Raw genomic sequence first — 22,947 nt, 5'->3', positions numbered from 1 at the left:
GAAGGAAACAAGCGCCATCTAAGTGTAGCACATGGGGTATTTATTAACAAGTGATCTAATGGTACTCACAAAATGTATGTGTAATAAAGCATTGGAAAGCGCTGTGGTGCATGTCCCCCTATGGCTAGGGATCTGTCAGGATGGCCTCAGCTGCTACGGCTGGAAAGGATGCGGCCGGTGGAGGATGGCACGTCCCATGTACAGCAATCTGTCCACACAGATGAAATGTAAACAAATCCGCGCTTAGGATAATTCTAGATTCCTAGTATTTAATGTTGGCTGCAGCCCACCTTTATACTATATTACTAAGAATATAGTGAGATGAAGAGAAAGGAGGGGGAAGGTGTATGGCGCTGCCAAAAAATGCTGATGTTTCTATATGTTATAGATATATACAATATAAATCACCACTATGAATAAAGTGTCCAGTGCATCCTATGTGTCTTCCTATTGAATGTGCAATACTAAAAAATAATACAACTATATAAGTAATAAATATTTGTGCTGAACTGTGAGAAAAGTGGATACAGAATAAGTGAGAATTGGTATGATGAGAAAATTGGATGAAATGTATGAATTAAAAAATAGATAGAAGGGGTGAAATATACAAAATATAAAAATAAATATATAAAATGTAAAAAATATAAAAAATATAAAAAAGTGGATCCACTTAAATTTACAGCCGTAAGAAATAAAACATCAAGTATGACTTAAATGAGGTGCACAATAGGTAGATAAATATTATAGCAGCAATAATACAAGAATAAATAAGTCCGTTGCACCTAAGAAAGAACAAATAGTCCCACAATGCAAGAAAATTTCCTAAAAAACTTGGCAAAAAAAAAAAAAAAAGGTGACTTGAGTGCAGGTGTTTTGATGAAATATTAAAGGTGCTCAGGTATATGGTGACCGTTCAGTGCTCCCCGCACCCCTTGAACCGCACTCACCAGAACTATGTACCCCTGCAGGGGTATCAGGCCTTGACTATAATCCTGGATCTCCTCCACTGACCATCAAAGTGGTTGGGTGGTCCGATTATCTACCCGAATCTTGTGAACCCGGTTCCTTGGTGTTAGGGTCCGAAGGTGTACCGATATATGGGGGAAGAAGGCTCACATAGAGTAGTACTGCTAAGTTTTAAAATACTTTATTGTATATAAAAATTAGGTACTCACAAAGGGAATAGAGGGTAGTGGCATAGAAAGCAATAATAGCGCACTTCCGGGACGCCGTGCGTTCCACAGGGCGGATGTGCGTTCCACTTAGGCGGATGTGACGCGATGACGCTCTACGTACGTTTCGTCGTGAAGACGTCATCACGACGAAACGTACGTAGAGCGTCATCGCGTCACATCCGCCTAAGTGGAACGCACATCCGCCCTGTGGAACGCACGGCGTCCCGGAAGTGCGCTATTATTGCTTTCTATGCCACTACCCTCTATTCCCTTTGTGAGTACCTAATTTTTATATACAATAAAGTATTTTAAAACTTAGCAGTACTACTCTATGTGAGCCTTCTTCCCCCATATATCGGTACACCTTCGGACCCTAACACCAAGGAACCGGGTTCACAAGATTCGGGTAGATAATCGGACCACCCAACCACTTTGATGGTCAGTGGAGGAGATCCAGGATTATAGTCAAGGCCTGATACCCCTGCAGGGGTACATAGTTCTGGTGAGTGCGGTTCAAGGGGTGCGGGGAGCACTGAACGGTCACCATATACCTGAGCACCTTTAATATTTCATCAAAACACCTGCACTCAAGTCACCTTTTTTTTTTTTTTTGCCAAGTTTTTTAGGAAATTTTCTTGCATTGTGGGACTATTTGTTCTTTCTTAGGTGCAACGGACTTATTTATTCTTGTATTATTGCTGCTATAATATTTATCTACCTATTGTGCACCTCATTTAAGTCATACTTGATGTTTTATTTCTTACGGCTGTAAATTTAAGTGGATCCACTTTTTTATATTTTTTATATTTTTTACATTTTATATATTTATTTTTATATTTTGTATATTTCACCCCTTCTATCTATTTTTTAATTCATACATTTCATCCAATTTTCTCATCATACCAATTCTCACTTATTCTGTATCCACTTTTCTCACAGTTCAGCACAAATATTTATTACTTATATAGTTGTATTATTTTTTAGTATTGCACATTCAATAGGAAGACACATAGGATGCACTGGACACTTTATTCATAGTGGTGATTTATATTGTTGTTCCTCTGGATCAACTGTGGGTAAAGGATTGGGTATATGGGATTGTATAGGAAGGAAACAAGCGCCATCTAAGTGTAGCACATGGGGTATTTATTAACAAGTGATCTAATGGTACTCACAAAATGTATGTGTAATAAAGCATTGGAAAGCGCTGTGGTGCATGTCCCCCTATGGCTAGGGATCTGTCAGGATGGCCTCAGCTGCTACGGCTGGAAAGGATGCGGCCGGTGGAGGATGGCACGTCCCATGTACAGCAATCTGTCCACACAGATGAAATGTAAACAAATCCGCGCTTAGGATAATTCTAGATTCCTAGTATTTAATGTTGGCTGCAGCCCACCTTTATACTATATTACTAAGAATATAGTGAGATGAAGAGAAAGGAGGGGGAAGGTGTATGGCGCTGCCAAAAAATGCTGATGTTTCTATATGTTATAGATATATACAATATAAATCACCACTATGAATAAAGTGTCCAGTGCATCCTATGTGTCTTCCTATTGAATGTGCAATACTAAAAAATAATACAACTATATAAGTAATAAATATTTGTGCTGAACTGTGAGAAAAGTGGATACAGAATAAGTGAGAATTGGTATGATGAGAAAATTGGATGAAATGTATGAATTAAAAAATAGATAGAAGGGGTGAAATATACAAAATATAAAAATAAATATATAAAATGTAAAAAATATAAAAAATATAAAAAAGTGGATCCACTTAAATTTACAGCCGTAAGAAATAAAACATCAAGTATGACTTAAATGAGGTGCACAATAGGTAGATAAATATTATAGCAGCAATAATACAAGAATAAATAAGTCCGTTGCACCTAAGAAAGAACAAATAGTCCCACAATGCAAGAAAATTTCCTAAAAAACTTGGCAAAAAAAAAAAAAAAAGGTGACTTGAGTGCAGGTGTTTTGATGAAATATTAAAGGTGCTCAGGTATATGGTGACCGTTCAGTGCTCCCCGCACCCCTTGAACCGCACTCACCAGAACTATGTACCCCTGCAGGGGTATCAGGCCTTGACTATAATCCTGGATCTCCTCCACTGACCATCAAAGTGGTTGGGTGGTCCGATTATCTACCCGAATCTTGTGAACCCGGTTCCTTGGTGTTAGGGTCCGAAGGTGTACCGATATATGGGGGAAGAAGGCTCACATAGAGTAGTACTGCTAAGTTTTAAAATACTTTATTGTATATAAAAATTAGGTACTCACAAAGGGAATAGAGGGTAGTGGCATAGAAAGCAATAATAGCGCACTTCCGGGACGCCGTGCGTTCCACAGGGCGGATGTGCGTTCCACTTAGGCGGATGTGACGCGATGACGCTCTACGTACGTTTCGTCGTGAAGACGTCATCACGACGAAACGTACGTAGAGCGTCATCGCGTCACATCCGCCTAAGTGGAACGCACATCCGCCCTGTGGAACGCACGGCGTCCCGGAAGTGCGCTATTATTGCTTTCTATGCCACTACCCTCTATTCCCTTTGTGAGTACCTAATTTTTATATACAATAAAGTATTTTAAAACTTAGCAGTACTACTCTATGTGAGCCTTCTTCCCCCATATATCGGTACACCTTCGGACCCTAACACCAAGGAACCGGGTTCACAAGATTCGGGTAGATAATCGGACCACCCAACCACTTTGATGGTCAGTGGAGGAGATCCAGGATTATAGTCAAGGCCTGATACCCCTGCAGGGGTACATAGTTCTGGTGAGTGCGGTTCAAGGGGTGCGGGGAGCACTGAACGGTCACCATATACCTGAGCACCTTTAATATTTCATCAAAACACCTGCACTCAAGTCACCTTTTTTTTTTTTTTTGCCAAGTTTTTTAGGAAATTTTCTTGCATTGTGGGACTATTTGTTCTTTCTTAGGTGCAACGGACTTATTTATTCTTGTATTATTGCTGCTATAATATTTATCTACCTATTGTGCACCTCATTTAAGTCATACTTGATGTTTTATTTCTTACGGCTGTAAATTTAAGTGGATCCACTTTTTTATATTTTTTATATTTTTTACATTTTATATATTTATTTTTATATTTTGTATATTTCACCCCTTCTATCTATTTTTTAATTCATACATTTCATCCAATTTTCTCATCATACCAATTCTCACTTATTCTGTATCCACTTTTCTCACAGTTCAGCACAAATATTTATTACTTATATAGTTGTATTATTTTTTAGTATTGCACATTCAATAGGAAGACACATAGGATGCACTGGACACTTTATTCATAGTGGTGATTTATATTGTATATATCTATAACATATAGAAACATCAGCATTTTTTGGCAGCGCCATACACCTTCCCCCTCCTTTCTCTTAATCTGTCCACACAGCCTCACGTGACATTCACTTCTGGGTGCAGGACCCGGAAGTGGCTAGATCACCAGGCAACAATAAAGCAAAGAAAGCTTTTATGCAATGACTGGTCACCTAGTTCTCCTGTCAGATGGGAGAGCTAGTAGAGGAGGAGGAGGAGGAGGAGGAGGAGGAGGAGGAGGAGGAGAGGAGAGAAAGGGACATCTACACTGATAATCAGGGCACTGATTATCAGTGCAGACCCAACAGTGCCCACCAGTGCTGCCTATCAGTGCCACCTCATCAGTGCCCACTAGTGGAGAAAAATTATCTGTTTGCAAAGATCTTTAAACACACTATAAAAAAAGTTTTTTTTTTTTTTTTAATTTTACAGTCTTTTTTTGTTTATTTAGCAAAAAATAAAAAAACTAGTGGTGAATAAATACCACAAAAAGACAGCTCTATTTTTGTGAAAAATGATAAACATGTCATATGGGTACAGTGTTGCACGACCGTGCAATTGTCATTCAAAGCGTGACAGCACTAAAAGATGAAAATTTGCCTGGGCAGAAAGGGGGGAAAGTGCCCAGTAGGCAAGTGGTAAAATATTATACAAACAATTATACAATAAATAATTATTTTATTGGACCTCAGAGGTTAGAATATGCTTGACAAACTTAAGTTAGGATTTCAGAAGTGATGAAACAATAGTAGGCAAATAAACAAAAAAAATTTTTTTTTTTTGAGGGGAAGCCTGGGATTAAAACTCATCTAGAAGGTAAAACAGCAGTCAGTCTAAATTACCCAACTTCATGGGTGGGCTTTGGACAGATAAGATAACTTTCTTTGTATAGTACCTATATACCTTACAGCAAGTATTTCATGCTGTTCTGCACATAATTGCCTGGCAGTTTTTATGTGGAAAATTGTGAAGCTTTTGTCTTTTTTACAGCTGTCTGCTAAATACATTTATTATTATTTGTTATGTCAGAATTTTGCTTTTACACAGAATGTAGCTAGAAAAAAAATGGGATTTTTGACTTACTGTAAAATCCATTTCTCTGATGTTGACTGACGGACACAGCTCCTGATCTTCTTAACCATTGGGTTTTACTGCCACCTACAGGAGTAGGACACTAGGCAGAAAAGCCTGGCTAAGCCTATGGGCAGTCTCAGGGGGGCATACACAGCAGCCTGGAAAAACCTTGCGGCCAAAAGGAAGCATCCGCAGATGCCAACACATCCACTTTATAGAACTTTGTAAAAGTGTGCACCAACAACCAGGATGCTGCCTTGCAAACCTGCGTCACTGATGCCTGAGGACAGAAGGCCCAGGAGACACTGAGAGCTCGAGTAGAATGCGCCTTGACAAGGAAAGGAGGAACCTGACCCATGATGGAATAGACCTGAACCACCGTCTGTCTGATCAATCTGGAAATGGTTACAGAGGAAGCGGACAACCCTTTCCGAGGCCACCTGTGGGCACAAATAGTGAGCCTGACTTCCTAAAAGACTCCGCAGCTGCCAGGTACACCCTAATTACATGGACCATATCCAAGGCATGCAAAGCAATTTCGTTTGGATGTTTTGGTCTGGAACCCAGGGAAGGCAACACCATGTCATACCCTCCAAGGGTAGAGGGGGGACAGCTACTCACCATACCAGGAACCAGGCGGGCACCACTCCAGAGAGAACCTCTCGCCATCTAAATGGGGGGGGGGGGGCTATCGGCTAGAAGGAGTGCTGCGACTCGGGCCGAGACCCAGTCGAGCCATTTAACTCGCAGGCCAGCCCTCATCTGGTGGGGCTTTGTCGCGGCGGCCAACCTAGCGTAGAGCTGAGGTCTGTGCATGCTCACTGCCCAGACTGGGGTGCCCACTGAATCTAGATTATCCAGCCCATCACCTAGTCCGGCAGTTGATTGTAGATCTCACAGGAAAAAAAACAGGAGAAAAAAAATCTTTCTAAAAAGAAACAATTTGCCAGGACCAGAGATCCCAACAAAGAACTAGGTCCTGACTAGGCAGAAAAAAAACTGAGTACCTACAGCAGAGAGAGGGAGTATACCCCCTGGGACTGCCCATAGGTGTAGCCAGACTTTTTTTCTGCCTAGTGTCCTACTTCTGTAGGGGGCAGTATAACCCAATGGTTAAGAAGATCGGGAGCGGTGTGTCAATTAACGAAAGAGAAAAATTGCAGATGACGTACAGATAGCTGTGATAGTTGATGCTCTTTTTTTTTTTTTTTTTAAATGTATGATCTTGTCCTGACTGCAGAAATAAAAACAGCCATGACAAATGCTAAATTTCATTTCATTATACAAGTCACTGTAGAAATCATGATCAGGAACAAGTTCATATACAGAACAATGAAAAGGATATATATATATATATATATATATATATATATATTCCCATATTCATTTCTTTCTTCCTCTCGCAGTCCTTGACTTTCTATTCTTGCCCTGAAACACCGGCTGGGCAGTCACAAGCACCACCTTCTCTTCATTCTCACTCGAACTGCTAGTCTCCATTTTATTTATCTTTACAATTGGGGCAGCAGTGCGGTCTTTGCTTGTTTTTGATCCTCTTTTACTTATTGCATCAGTGTTTGCCTCTGAATCACTGTCAGAGCCAGTGGGAGGGTTTTGATCATAAGAGGATGTTAAACTTGGCCCAATAAAGCCCCCCTCCACACAGACCTTATCAGGACTCTCTCCTTCAGCCTTATTGTCTTTCTTTCTACTTTGTGTTTTTTTACGTCTGTTACTGGATTTTGCTCCTTTCTGGTTTCCATCATCTTTCTCGATAAGGGCAGTGGCTTCCTCTACTTCTGCAGTCACGCCATCTTTCTCCTTCCTCTTCATGCAGGTTACAGCCCTACGCAGCCGCTGACTCTTCATTGTGTGGGCCTCATGCTGTTCCACACGGAAAAAAGAATCTATTCGGAGCTGAGTCTGAGGACAAGATGAAAGATGAAAAATTGAGTATGCCTATAATGTAAATATAAATTCAAGGATATTTGTGTTCTTACACTGATCAAGCTGAGTTAACTTATTCAAATGTAGCTTTTTAGTCCATTAATACAGCAAACAGATCAAACCAACATCACAAACGTTTTACCGTGTGACATAGATTTCTTGCTTTAACAAAAAAAAAAAAAAAAAAATCAGAAATTATTAAAAGATTTGAAAAAAAAAAAAAACAGGCTTACCTGTTGGGCATTTAACTGCTTTAGTACTGGTAAAAGTACTTCATCTGTCTTTGAGCGATACCATCCAAAACGACTTTCACAGAATGTATTTGTGGTTAAGAAAATTGTAGCATCTGATTTAGATTCAGATAATCCCAAGCTCATAACAATTATTCTTTTGTCCCCCCCCCCCACCCTCTAGCACAGTGGTCTCCATACTGTGGCCCACAGCCAGATGTGGTCCTTTGTTTACCTTTATCCAGCCTTTGGGAGAACTCTTTCTCTTACGGATATGGGGCACTAATCCTTCAACTATCACCAACGATGAGACACCATTCCTCCCCACTGACACCAACACTGGGGAACTATTTATTTTGCGGACACCAATGATTGAGCACTATTCCTCCCATTAATATTAATGAAAGCGCAGTATTCCTCCTCCTACTGTCCTGTTTTTTATGGTGTGTTTTTTTCTTTTTTTTGGTGGGAAATAGGAGGTTAACCTAGTTTAGGGATAGCAAACCCATGGCATGCGTACCACAGCTGGCACACAGAGCCCTCTCTGTGGGCACGTTAGAGCCACCGTCATTGCCCACACTGTGATCAGGGGAGAAGCAAGTGCAGACTGTCAGTGTATTTCCCCCGCTCGCCCCCCTTTTCTGTCAAGCAGTGCGGGACAGAGCTGTGCTTGCAGGGATCGCCGCCCACTCTAATTCTGCTGCAGCCAGGGGCCAATGAAGAGCAAGAACAAGTGCACCATGGGACATGTAGTCCCGGAAGACTATGGCTCCATTTTAAATAAAGAAAAACTACAGCCGCAGCATGCCCTGAGAAAATAAGAGGCGGACTGGAGCCCGGGAAAAAAAAAGGGCTGAGGGGGAAGGGAGAGCAACTGTGAAAACAGTGTGGAAACAAGAGTGAGAAGAGGCTGAGGTGATGCGGAAGGGAGAGCGAGCCCAAGCCACAACAGGCACTGGAGTTGTACCAGCCAGAGAGGAGCAAGAGGACAGTGCTGAGAGGACACAATGACAAGAGTGAGGAGGGTGATCAAAAGCACCAACAAAAGGAGAAGCTGCTGCCAGGCACACCAACACTGGACCCCGGAGCCGGGTGAGTGCTGAATTGTTTGCAATCATCACCTGGATGTCTTTAGTTTAAGTGCAGCGTTGGCAAAAATAGGTTGATTTTGTGTTGTAGTTTGGGCACTCTGGCTCAAAAAGGTTCGCCATCACTGACCTAGTTCATTTGTACTTACGTAAAACGATATACCCATGAAAAATGTTTTTTCTTTAATTGTATGTTTTTTACTTCAAGGACTAAGTGACTTTTTTGGATAATTGTCATTGGTTAACATCATAATCTAGAAGCGGTGTATAACAGGCAAATGCTTAATTGTATCAACTCACTTGACAGTATATTCTTACATATTGTAAGTCTATTGATGTACCAAAAATTGCACACTTTTAATGTCACTCTAACTTTGTATATTAAAGCTTCTAATAGGTTTTATATGAATATTTGGTGTTACTATTTGATATGTTAATATCGGCAGGCCATCCTGGAATGCCCTTACATTCTCCCTTCTTTTTAGTTTCTGATTTTCTGGGTTGTGACCTACCGGTATAAGTCATCCTTCTGACTCCCATTGCCGGTCTTCTGGCAGCCCCATATACATATAGCCCTGTAGCTCCGATGTAATATTTTATACCCACTGACCACCAAGCCTGAGACATTGTATACTCCCCACTGATGCAGGGCATTTTCTACTCTCATTGGCTACAGTCTGGCCCCACTAAAGTTTGAAGGACAGTAAACTGGTCCTTTGTTTAGAAAGTTTGGAGACCCCTGATCTAGCTCATTGCTGGAATGGAAAAAAAAAAAAAAAACATCTACATCCCGATTTACCTAACTCATGGTCAAGTGACTGTCAGGTCTCGATTCTTCACTCTTTTTCAGTTTTTTTCCGCCAGGGTCTTTATGACTGCCTTTGTGATGTTTACATTTCCTATTGGCTGTCCTCTCAGAACATCATTCTGAGGAAACAGTAGGGGACTGGGGCAATGAGAAATAACGGTAAAAAAATAAAATAAATAGAGAGAAATAAATAAGGAAAATGTTTCTAAAACCCACATCAGCAAAATGCAAACAAAAAGAGAGCTTTAGGCTCTGCTGTAGCTCTTTTGGGTGTGTCAGGTATTTCCCCTGCTGCACATAGTGGTTCCTCCAACAGACCCCTATGACAGCAGTGATACACTGGTCAATGGCAGAGATCACAGCTACCAGCAAGAAACCATCCACCTGACATACCTAGAAGTGTCGGATAGCAGCAGAGAACTACCTGGTCAGGATAAGAACCTGTGCCGACAGGCTTTTGTTCACATCAGACTGCTTTTGTATTCCCATACAAGTCTATTAGGAATGCAAAACCCATTTCAACAAGTTCACGTGGGTTTAGCCCAGGGGTGTCCAACCACGTTGCCCATAGCCTTTCAAATTTTCCTGAGCATCCCCTGTGTTGATACACATATTTTTCAAAAGATAAGGGTGTGGCCCACATGTGTTACCCACATTTGATGTGAAGGTAGGTCTTGTGATTTCCATTACAAAAGCAGTAATTTGCAAGCTTAAAAGAGGGTGCGGTTAATCGCCACTCTCTTGGGCTCCTCCAGTACAAGATCGCTTAACATACCTAACAAACAGTATTTAGGGTCTAGCGGGACAGATGATTGGAATACCTTGTTAAGGGTACCCAAGACGGTCGTCCAATTGTCAATGAATTCAAAATGCACTCAGAAACTGATGCCATCGACACAAGTCCTAAACCACATCCGGACCGCCCACTGTATCAAAACGCACCAATGGTGGTGCATTTTGATACACCACCAGGGGGTATAGTAAGGGTGTAAATGTTCTCCCCTATTTTAACTCTTCTAACAGTCCAATGCACTGCCCACACCCCTCCAGGAAATTGAATTGGTGCTATGTCTGCTAGAATAGGGTTCAGAAGCATCCAACTACATCACTGAGCTGCGACTTTACAATGTCATTACTACACTTTACAAAACGCCCTTTTCTTAAATGTTTAAGGCAGCACAATATATTATTAATTATATATATATATATATATATATATATATATATATATATAGATAGCAATATGAGGGTAGAGCCCCCGAACGGTCAGAAAGTCAGAACTATCAAAGACAACATTGTTTCTTTGAAAGAGCTTTAAAATTAAGCAGACGAGGCTACAAGGGTTAAAGTATTCATTAGGACAATATAATTTAGTAAAACAGTAAAGGATATTCTCTGATTTGTTCCAGGTCTGGTCTCCCCCAGGAAAAAGCTCCTTCTGACTCATCTACCACTGGTTTTAGATATGCGTCAGCTACTGCCTTGTTAGGGAAGCCAGGGTGTAGCTCTAACTCCCGAAGTTTCTTCTTTACTTTGGTATCATTTGGATTAGGTCTAATTTTCTTATTTTCTTGCGCTTCTGTCCACCATTCTCTGAGAAAAAGGATTAAACATACTGTTAATAGCATCATTGTACACAATGAGAAAAGAACAGTAGCTTTTATTTATTTATTTCAGGTACTTATACTTTTATGCTCTGAAATCCCAAGCAGGGTTGTCGGCTCTGCCCGGTGGACTATCCCCCACATCTCTCTATCCCTGACATGCATACATTCATTTCTTTACCAGCAAAACAATGCTGCTGCCTTGACTCCCACGAGCAATACCACACAATGTGTGCAGGAAGAGCTTTTGGGAGATATAGTTCTGGGGGTGTTCAAATGTGAATAGGAACCATGAACCCAGCAGTGGTCTCACAAGAATTATGGTATACAAGTCTGTCAATTAGGTCACTGTGAGTAATAAAAGCAGTTTCCTGCTACAGTAAAAAGGTAACTGAAAAAAAAAATGAATGGATGGTAGTGTTAGATGTACTAGCAGATCCAAATGCATTAAACAAATTGAAGCTGAACTCCAGCTCACACTTTTTAAGCAAACGGTTTTGTTTCCTTTTGTGATAAAGGCTTTACACAAACGCTGATCATTGTAAGCACCCTTGTCAGTGTTAAATGGTTTGTCTCAATTTTCTAACTTCTACATTTGCAGGACAGCTTGTTTGGTTGAAAAACAACAGATTTACTTGCAGGATCACTGGGTGAAAAAAAAAAAAAAAAAAAACAAGAAACAATACAGCCATTACATCTAAAAAATTGGTAGGCTTCAATATAATAAATATTTGCTTCAGGGTTTAGTAGATCGAGTAACATGAAAGGACTCTATCTTAAATGTCTATTTTCAAAATTAAGATGCTCCAACAAATTATGAAAACATTTAAAATGTATCGATTTATTAATTCACATGTGGAAATAGATCCTATATATGGGAAAAAAGACTTACTTAAACTTCAGCAGAGGCTCCAACCCATGTCCAGAAAATTCATTCAGTATTTCCATGGCAGACACATAACCAACAGAGGGTATTCCTTCCGTATAGTCACTTCCCATCAAGTAAGCCAAATTAATAAGCTTAGAGCGATCCAAGCCTGAGTGTTACACAAAAAATAAGGTCAATTTAAGATAACATGACCTATATTTAACAATACAGCGATATTCCATAGGTATGCAATAAACAACACCTAATACATCACCTTTAATTGACAAGTCAACTGTAACACTCCAATGAACCTTTAAAAAATGTGTTACCCAACATTTCATATTCCTGATATGGGTTTGTTGTACCATGTATGCATGTTAAAAAGTATCCTGTTCTCTTTGTATTGCTTCCATGGAGTGTCCTTGCCAGTCCCCCTACTTTCCTTTTTCAAACTGACCACGCTAGGCATGAAATCACATAGTTCCCAGTGTGGTCAGTTTTCTGGCTGTGCTGGGAGAACAGCCTACCTGTCCTCCAATGATCAGGCTGGTGCTGACACACCATCCCCCCAGCAGAGACATTCACTGGGAGGATCGGTGTACTAGATGTACTGCTGTATCTCCACCCCCAACTCTTCAAGCCCCAAATGCAGCTGAGAACAGAGATTATGTGACCGCTTATAAAAACAAGGAGAAAAAAAAAAAAAAAAAAAAAAAAAGGTATTTATAATTTTTTTTTATCTGTACACAAATGTGTTACATTTCATTTGTATTTTAAACTGAATGGGATGTTTTACAAGGCGAGGGTTCATGTACTTTAAGCACTGCAATCAATTATTATTATTCACACTATTGGAATGTTTCTAATTCATTTTATTGTTTTCAGTGTTTTCACTACCCCTTACTAAGTTTATCCTTCAACCGGTCTTGGAAATTTTATAGGATAGGCAACACCTATCCAAATATTGATCAGTGGTTCCAAATTAATAATAATAATAATAATAATAATAACTACTGCAGTAGGGAACAGACACAAAAAGATACACCCAGCAGCTTTCCAAATAATTTTTTTATTCCAATCAAATAATTTTATTGTTTATTTAGCGCATTTTAGGTTTTTTTTTTTGCGTTTTTTTTTTTTTTTAAAAACCTTCTGACCTAGATATTACATTAACCACTTGACCTCCAGAAGGTTTTACCCCCTTCATGACCAGGCCATTGTTTGTGATTTTGCATTGCGCTACTTTAACTGGCAATTGGGTGGTAATGCAATGTTGTATTCAAATGAAATTTATATAATTTTTTTTCACATAGATAGAGCTTGATCACTGGGATTTTTTTTATTTTTTAGCAAAAAATAAGGACAGAACATTTTGAAAAAAAAATCCCCAATATTTTCTACTTTGTGTTATAAAACATATCCAATAAAATTACATTTCTTCATAATATTAGGCCAAAATGTATTTTGCTACATAACTTTGGTAAAAAAAAAAATCCCAATAAGTGTATATTAATTGTTTTTTTGTGAATTTTTAGCATCTAAAAAACTATGGTATATATATATATATATATATATATATATATATATACACACACATACACACACACACACACACACACACACATACAGTACAGACCAAAAGTTTGGAAACACATTCTCATTCAAAGAGTTTTCTTTATTTTCATGACTATGAAAATTGTAGAGTCCCACTTCAAGAGGTAGTCACCTGAAATGGTTTTCACTTCACAGGTGTGCCCTGTCAGGTTTAAGAGGTGTGATTTCTTGCCTTATAAATGGGGTTGGGACCATCAGTTGTGTTGTGCAGAAGTCAGGTGGATACACAGCTGATAGTCCTACTGAATAGACTGTTAGAATTTGTATTATGGCAAGAAAAAAAGCAGCTAAGTACAGGAAAACAAGTGGCCATCATTACTTTAAGAAATGAAGGTCAGTCAGTCCGAAAAATTGGGAAAACTTTGAAAGTGTCCCCAAGTGCAGTCACGAAAACCATCAAGCGCTACAAAGAAACTGGCTCACATGTGGACCGCCCCAGGAAAGGAAGACCAAGAGTCACCTCTGCTTCGGAGGATAAGTTCATCCGAGTCACCAGCCTCAGAAATTGCAGGTTAACAGCAGCTCAGATTAGAGACCAGGTCAGTGGCACACGGAGTTCTAGCAGCAGACACATCTCTAGAACAACTGTTAAGAGGAGACTGTGTGAATCAGGCCTTCATGGTAGAATATCTGCTAGGAAACCACTACTAAAGAAAGGCAACAAGCAGAAGAGACTTGTTTGGGCTAAAGAACACAAGAATTTGACATTAGACCAGTGGAAATCTGTGCTTTGGTCTGAGGAGTCCAAATTTGAGATCTTTGGTTCCAACCACCGTGTCTTTGTGCGACGCAGAAAAAGTGAACGGATGGACTCTACATGCCTGGTTCCCAGCGTGAAGCATGGAGGAGGTGTGATGGTGTGGGGGTGCTTTGCTTTGCTGGTGACTCTGTTGGGGATTTATTCAAAATTGAAGGCATAATGAACCAGCATGGCTACCACAGCATCTTGCAGCGGCATGCTATTCCATCCGGTTTGCGTCTAGTTGGACCATCATTTATTTTTCAACAGGACAATGACCCCAAACACACCTCCAGGCTGTGTAAGGGCTATTTTACCAAGAAGGAGAGTGATGGGGTGCTGCGCCAGATGACCTGGCCTCCACAGTCACCGGACCTGAACCCAATCGAGTTGGTTTGGGGTGAGCTGGACCGCAGAGTGAAGGCAAAAGGGCCAACAAGTGCTAAGCATCTCTGGGAACTCCTTCAAGACTGTTGAAAGACCATTTCAGGTGACTACCTCTTGAAGCTCATCAAGAGAATGCCAAGAGTGTGCAAAGCAAAAGGTGGCTACTTTGAAGAACCTAGAATATGACACATTTTCAGTTGTTTCACACTTTTTTGTTATTTATATAATTCCACATGTGTCAATTCATAGTTTTGATGCCTTCAGTGTGAATCTACAATTTTCATAGTCATGAAAATAAAGAAAACTCTTTGAATGAGAAGGTGTGTCCAAACTTTTGGTCTGTACTGTATATATTAATCCTGATGTACTGACGAGCCTATCTCATTTCTTGAGGCCCTTAAAATGAAAATAAACCCTCCTATAGTTTGGAGCCAAGGAAGCTGCCATCTTGGCTTCTGTTTAATCCTCAACTGCCATGATGCTGCACGTGTTCATTTATGATACCAGCCATTGGATGGTTTGACAGTTTGGTTGAGAGCACATCCAGGGTGACAGTTACATTCCTGGCATCTGCCGGAAATGTAACTGTCTTTTGAAACCGTTAAATCTATGGGCTTACTTCCGATTTAAAAATGCCAGGACAGTATAAATACCCCCTAAATCATCCATTTTTGGAAAGTAGTCAGTCTGAGGTATTTAGTAAGAGGTATGGCTAGTCTTTTGAACTTGTAATTTTTTTGTCACAATTTTTGAAAAATTAAGAACTTGTTTAACTTTTTAGTTCCTTTTTTTTTTTTTTTACATACTTTCATCAGAGAAGTTCAGTGTCAACAAAGTAACACTACTACTCTGGATGGGATGATCAGGGATTTTTTTACACTTTGATTGTTACAGTGATGATCACTGGTAACAGCGATGTTTTGAACTGTCATGAATGGGTTACATTCATAACAGCTGTCATTACTATTGTAAGCTGTGATTGGCCCACAGCCATCACATGGTAGTACAGGGTGCTGTGAATGGGCCGGGTATCATGTGATAGCTGTGGGCCAATAACAGCATCACTATAGGTATCAAAGCTGTTATGAATTAAATTCATATACAACAGCTTTGTTAACATTGTGATAATGTGATCGCATAGCAATCACATAATCCCAGGGCCGCTCAAAGTGGCCGGAAACTGAGAGCTGCAATCACAGCGGTCCTGGGAGCGGCCTGCTGCCTGCCCCAGGGGGAGCGCTATACACCCCTTAGCTGGATGACATACCTGATCCAGCCTGCCCATGCAACCCAGCCACAGTACTGCGGCCGGGCGGAAAAATTTAAATATATTTATATACAGAGTTTAAAATTTCTTTCATAAATCTTTAAAGACAGAGAAGCACCGCTGCCCTGATTATGTTTTTTAAAAGGTAATAGTAAAAGGTAATAGTGGGTCACAGTTTTATTATATAATCAATAGTACAAAATGTGGACAAGGCAGGCCTAGCTCTTTGCTCCTGTAGAACATACAATTACCTCCGTGTCAATGAACTATGATAACCTGTAAATATCTGACCCCCCACACACCCTTTTTCCAGCTGGCATAGATTTCCTGCATATTAATTTCATCTTTAAGGGTAAACTTTCTGGACTTCCATCAGGATCCAGGGTGGTAACCTGAACTGTAAACAACTTGGAAGTGACTTGTTAGCTGGCGAGTAGCAGCAAAACTTATGACAGGCGCTGTGATGCAGGCACCAGTCCAGACATTGCTGACTGCACTGTGTTTTACATACCGTAGGTACGGCTCTCACCATGTTCTACAGAGCAACAAAAACTGCTCCACTTTTAACATAGTCAAAAACCACCGAAATTCAGCATAAACTAGTGCATAATAATTGCAGTATGTAAAGGTTTTTTTTTTTTTACGTAATGTTCAACTGAACAATGGAAAATACAAGCTACCCTACTTTTAGGGCCCGTTTACACCAGAAACTGCACTTAACTGCACGTCTTTGACTGCGTGTTTACATGCATTTGAATCGCGTTTGAAGCACGCTAGATGTGCACTCAATGCGCACTTGAATGCGTTTTGTGCTGTGTTTAGCACTACATTTGCAGTGCATTTCTCTATTGGTTTATGGGCTTGGCTTTCTTGGCCTAAAGTGCTGTGGCGCAGGGTGTTTGTAGCGCATTCCCTTCATTTGGGGTGTGGAAAAATTCAGCATGCTTTACTTTTTTTTAACTGCGCTGAACTGCACTGCAATGATGTGAACTATTGCTATCAGAGGATTGCCTTGATTTTGGGCTGTTTATGCAGTTGAAGTGCATTTCAAAATGCATCCAACTGAATTCGGTGTGAAAGGGTCCTTAACCACTTTACCACCGGAGGATTTTGCTGTCTTACGTCCAGGCCACTTTTTGCGATTCGGCGCTGTGCGACCTTAACTGACAATTGCGCGGTCGTGCGACGCCGTACCCAAGCAAAATTTACGTCCTTTTTTTCCCACAAACAGAGCTTTCTTTTGGTGGTATTTGATAACCTGTGCGATTTTTACTTTTTGCGCTATAAACAAAGAAGAGCGTTTATTTTGAAAAAATAACAATATTTTTAACATTTTTTTTATATGAAATTCCCCCCAAAAAAGATGTAAAAAACAATTTTTTTTTACATTTTTGGCCAATTTGTTTTCTGCTACCCATGTTTGGTAAAAAAAAAAATCACAATAAGCGTATTTTGATTGGTTTGCACAAAAGTTATTGCGTTTACTAACAAAGGGAAAGATTTCTGTCATTTTTGGTGTTTTTTTTTTTAACGCGTAATGGCGGCGATCTGCGATTTTTTTTGCGGTACTGCGACGGACAGATCGGACCCTTGACTGACATTTTTGACACTTTTGGGGGTACCAGTGACATTACTGCAGTAATCAGTGCTTAAATATGCACTGTTACGGTAAAAATGACACTGGCAGGGAAGGGGTTAATTTTATTGGAGAGGGAGGGGTTAATGTATGCCTGGTGCTTACTGACGTGTGGAGGGGGAGGTGACTGAGTGAGCCAGGGACAGATCGGATGTCCAGCTATGCTGAACACTCCGATCTGTCACTCCCTGTCACTTGGGAGATCCGCCCGCTTGTGTTTACACAGGCGGGCGGATCTCCACACTAGATCCCCGACGATCGGGGATGAGCGCCGGCGATCGCCGCTGCTCTTCCCCTGGCCCGACTCCCGCTGTGACCGAAAACAGCGGGAGCGAGCCTCCGGCGGCGCGCAAGCGCTGCCCAGAAGGGGGAGTGTCTGACGACGTAGTACTACGTCGTCAGACGATAACGAGCCACTCTGCCGCAGTAATATTACTGTGGGCGGAGGTAAAGTGGTTAAAGAATGTTTTGTTATACGCATATTATATAATATATATCTATCTATATATCTATATCTATATATATATATATATATATATATATATATATATATATATATATATATATATATATATATATATATATATATATATATAAATAAATAAATACATTCACACAGTATCTCACAAAAGTGAGTACATCCTAGAGCTGCACGATTAATCGTATGAAAATCGCGATCTCGATTCACCCCCCCCTGACGATCTAAACCTGACATATGCTCGATTCTTTGCATAGCTGCAGAGAGAACAGCTGTGGGGAAAAAAAAAAAGCCTCCGGCAAACAAACACCTATCAGCAATAGTCTCCCAGTAACTATAAACAAAATGATTACATTGTATCTTTTCCTACCCTCTGCCAGGGAGAAAGGAAGTTTAACCTCTAAAAGACTAGACCTTTTTCTGACATTTGTTGCTTGCAAGTTAAAATCATTTTTTTTGCTAGAAAAGTACTTAGAACCCCCAAACATTTTATATATTTTTTTAGCAGAGACCCTACAGAATAAAATGGCGATTGTTGTAATATTTTAGGTCACACTGTATTTGCGCAGCAGTCTTTCAAACGCAATTAATAGACTTTAATGAATAAAAAAAAAAAAAACGTAACAGTAAAGTTATCCCAATTTTTTTTTGTTACACAGAGAATCGTGATCTTTATTCCAAGCTAAAAAAATCGTGATTCTCATTTTGGCCAGAATCGTGCAGCTCTAGTACATCCCTCACATTTTTGCAAATATTTTATTATCTTTTCATGTGACAACACTGAAGAAATGACACTTTGCTACAATGTAAAGTAGTAAGTGTACAGCTTGTATAATAGTCTAAGGCCTCTTTCACACGGGGTGGACCGTATTTCGATCCGCTGCGGTACTTTTTTTTTACGGACACGGATGACACTTGTGTCATCCGGTCCGTATGTCCGCATATCATCCCATCCGTTTGCGGATGATATACGGACATATTGTATGTCTATGGGATTGCGGATATCAGCGGATGACACCGCTGACATCCGATTTTGCGTCCTTTCCGTTTTTTTTAAAACGGAAGAAAAATAGAGTTGTGTTCCGTTCCAAAAAACGGAACAGAACTGAAAGGACGCAAATCGGATGTCAACGGATGCTCATCCGCTGACATCCGCAATCCCATTGAAATGCATTATATCCGTATATCATACATACGGAACGCCCGTGTGAAAGAGGCCTAAATTTGCTGTCCCCTCAAAGTAACTCAACACACAGCTATTAATGTCTAAACCGCTGGCAACAAAAGTTGAAATGTCCAAACTGGGCTCAATTAGCCATTTTCCCTTCCCAGTGTCATGAAACTCGTTCGTGTTACAAGGTCTCAGGTGTGAATGGGGAGCAGGTGTGTTAAGTTTTGTGTTATCGCTCTCACTCGCTCATACTGGTCAATGGAAGTTCAAAATGGCACCTCATGACAAAGAACTCTGAGGATCTGAAAAAAGAAAGTTTTGCTCTACATCAAGATGGCCTAGGCTATAAGAAGATTGCCAAGACCCTGAAAGTGAGCTGCAGCACGGTGGCCAAGACCATACACTGGTTTAACAGGACAGGTTCCAGTCAGAACAGGCCTCGCCATGGTCAACCAAAGAAGTTAAGTGCACGTGCTCAGCGTCATATCCAGAGTTTGGCTTTGGGAAATAGACATATAAGTGCTGCCATCGTTGCTGCAGAGGTTAAAGGGGTGTGTGTGTGGGGGGGGGGGGTCAGCCCGTTAGTGCTCAGAACATACGCCAAGCCCTGCGTCAAATTGGTCTGCATGGGTGTCGTCCCAGAAGGAAACCTCTTCTAAAGATGATGCACGAGAAAGCCCACAAACAGTTTGCTGAAGACAAGCAGACTAAGGACATGGATTACTGGAACCATGTCCTGTGGTCTGATAAGACCAAGATAAACTTATATGGTTCAGATGGTGTCAAGCGTGTGTGGCAGCAATCAGGTGAGAAGTACAAAGACAAATGCGTCTTGCCTTCACTCAAGCATGGTGGTGGGAGTGTCATGGTCTGGGGCTGCATAAGTGCTGCTGGGGAGCTACAGTTCATTGAGGGAACCATGAATGCCAACATGTACTGTGACATACTGAAGCAGAGCATGATCCCCTCCCTTCGGAGACTGAGCCGCAGGGCAGTATTCCAACATGATAACAACCCCAAACACACCTTTAAGACAACCACTGCCTAGCTAAAGAAGCTGAGGGTAAAGGTGATGGACTGGCCAAGCATGTCTCCAGACCTAAACCCTATTGAGCATCTGTGGGGCATCCTCAAACGGAAGGTGGTGGAGCGCAAGGTCTCCAACATCCACCAGCTCTGTGATGTCGTCATGGAGGAGTGGAAGAGGACTCCAGTGGCAACCTGTGAAGCTCTGGTGAACTCCATGCCCCAAAGGGTTTAAGGCAGTGCTGGAAAACAATGGTGGCCACACAAAATATTGACACTTTGTGCCCAGTTTGGACATTGTCACTTAGGGGGGTACTCCCTTTTGTTGCCAGTGGTTTAGACAATTAATGGCTGTGTTTAGTTATTTTGAGGGGACAGCAAATTTACACTGTTATACAAGCTGTACACTCACTACTTTACATTGTAGCAAAGTGTAATTTCTTCAGTGTTGTCACATGAAAAGATATAATAAAATATCTACAAAAAGATGTGAGGGGTGTACTCACTTTTGTGAGATACTGTGTATATTTACACACACACACACACGCACACACACACACACACATGCGTACGTACATACATATACAAACAGGTTCTGTTTGAGCTAGGCTTTGTAGTCCCCTTGGTATGCACTGCATGCACAGTTTTCTTAACCCTACTGAATAAAAGGGTTTAACAGTACACGAGCATTCAGCAATGCAACACCACATGTTCTAAAATGTTGCATCAAAGGACAAATCAGTGCATCTTGCTTGCACTTGCTCCACATCTCCCATCTGCAGTAAACTAACTACAATAAATCATGCAGTGTACCTATGCATGCACATTTTGGCAGAAAAAGCACTGCAGTGTGAGTCTGCAGTTTTCATGCTAATTATAGCCCACCAATTATAAATTTTTCTATTTTTAGTTTATATGTATGCAATGTGAAAGTTATGAAACATTCATATGCTAAAATGGCCCATAAATAAAGCATGGTATTCAAAAATAAAGCATTAGGAAGTTCAACCCTATGAAGAAAGGAAACAATGTAAGATAAACCGCACACAATAATAGGTAAAGTCAAATAACATGACATTATATAGGATTTACACAAGTACAACAGTAACATTTGTACAACAGCTGCTAGCCTTAACAAGATTACATTCTGATAATTGATACCTATGCCCTACTAACGAAGACACACTATATCCAATGCTTGACAAAATGGTATTAGGTTAGAGATCACACATGTTAATGATGAATAAGCATCTGACAGAAATAAATTCAATAAAAACAAATTCACTGTTTTGTATACAGATTTTTGGGGACTTTAAAGCAACTGCAATGACAGATATGGGGCTGCCTAGTTTTGAATGTGCAGGATCTGGGTATCTCTCCTGGTGTTTTTTGTTCACTGCCTGTTCAAGGCTTCACTGCTTATTAGGTCACAAAGATCGAACAAGCATACCGCAACTTAAGTCTGAGAAGTCGGAATTCTCACGCTGTTTATTTGTACCAGATAAAAGGATTTCAGGACCAGGATAAAAACCAAATTAATTTGCATTTCAAAAACAAATCTTTCAGTGCAAAAATCGTTTTTTTTTTAAATTTTTTTATTTTCCGATTTCAAAGCTGAGAGAATTATTCAACAAATAATAATATTATTCAGATCAGAAGAAGAAAGTGGGGATGTCTATTGCTTCTTTCTGATACAATAACTTTTATTGGTTTTCATAAGAGGGTAACAACATTTAAACCCACAAAGGGGCTAAAATATCCGATAGAAATAGCAAACACGGTAACATAATCAAACATTTTGCATCAATAAACTTCATGGGCCTAAAACTGCAGATAGATGGTCTGAAAGAGAAACAGTAAAAGCCAGGTAAAAGGGTGGGGGGATCAAGAAAAGTTATCAGAAGGCAGAAATCAGGATAAGGGAGTAGGGACAATACAGAGGGATTGGTAGTAGTATGAGGATACATAAGAACGTATCCCTTACAGACTCAGGCGCAAGAGCCAGGTGCATAGACTAAAGGTAACTAAGGATAGAAGAGTTTGTGGATGGAAAGCCATATGTAGGCCATGATTTCCAGATCTGAAGAAATTGAGTTTGTGAATCATTGAGAATACTGCATCGTTTCGCATTAACCAGCATCGTAGTCATACGATCTTTAGTTTCTTGGAAGTGAACTGTGGGCTTCTTCCAGACTTTGGCTATCAATGGATTAGCAGCCAGGACCTAACATGTAGCTAAATTCTGTTGGTATGAAAATATCCCTGGAATTGTATTGTGTAGAAGGGACATCTACACATCCTTGAGGATGGTTATATTAAACAGAGTTTGAAGGAGGCCAAACATTCTGGATCAAAACAAAGTCAACTTTTGGCAAAACCACTAAAAATAGTTCTATGCGTTCACCACACCCCCTGAGGCATCTGTCACTGTAATTTGGGATGGCATGAGCTATTCAAATTGGTAGCCTATACCATCAACGTTAAAAGTTGTTTC

General features: G+C 40.4%; 1 protein-coding gene across 1 annotated transcript in view; it reads right to left on the bottom strand.

Moving 5' to 3' along the window:
- Positions 1-6,963: 6,963 nt before the first annotated feature.
- LOC309548155 (DNA excision repair protein ERCC-5 homolog) overlaps positions 6,964-22,947 on the bottom strand; it is a 137,448-nt gene continuing 121,464 nt past the window's right edge. Inside the window, exons 20-23 of the mRNA XM_082248117.1 lie at positions 12,160-12,304; positions 11,044-11,256; positions 7,771-7,843; positions 6,964-7,513 (exon numbers count right to left, since the gene is read on the bottom strand). Of these exons, the coding sequence (XP_082104243.1) occupies positions 6,977-7,513; positions 7,771-7,843; positions 11,044-11,256; positions 12,160-12,304 (968 nt within the window). The 3' untranslated portion in view covers positions 6,964-6,976. The remainder of the gene's footprint in view (positions 7,514-7,770; positions 7,844-11,043; positions 11,257-12,159; positions 12,305-22,947) is intronic.

This window comes from Pelophylax lessonae (assembly GCF_965119305.1).
Source record: "Pelophylax lessonae genome assembly, chromosome: 2".
Classification (NCBI taxonomy): Eukaryota; Metazoa; Chordata; class Amphibia; order Anura; family Ranidae; genus Pelophylax; species Pelophylax lessonae.
This window is presented reverse-complemented; position numbering and strand designations above follow the sequence as displayed.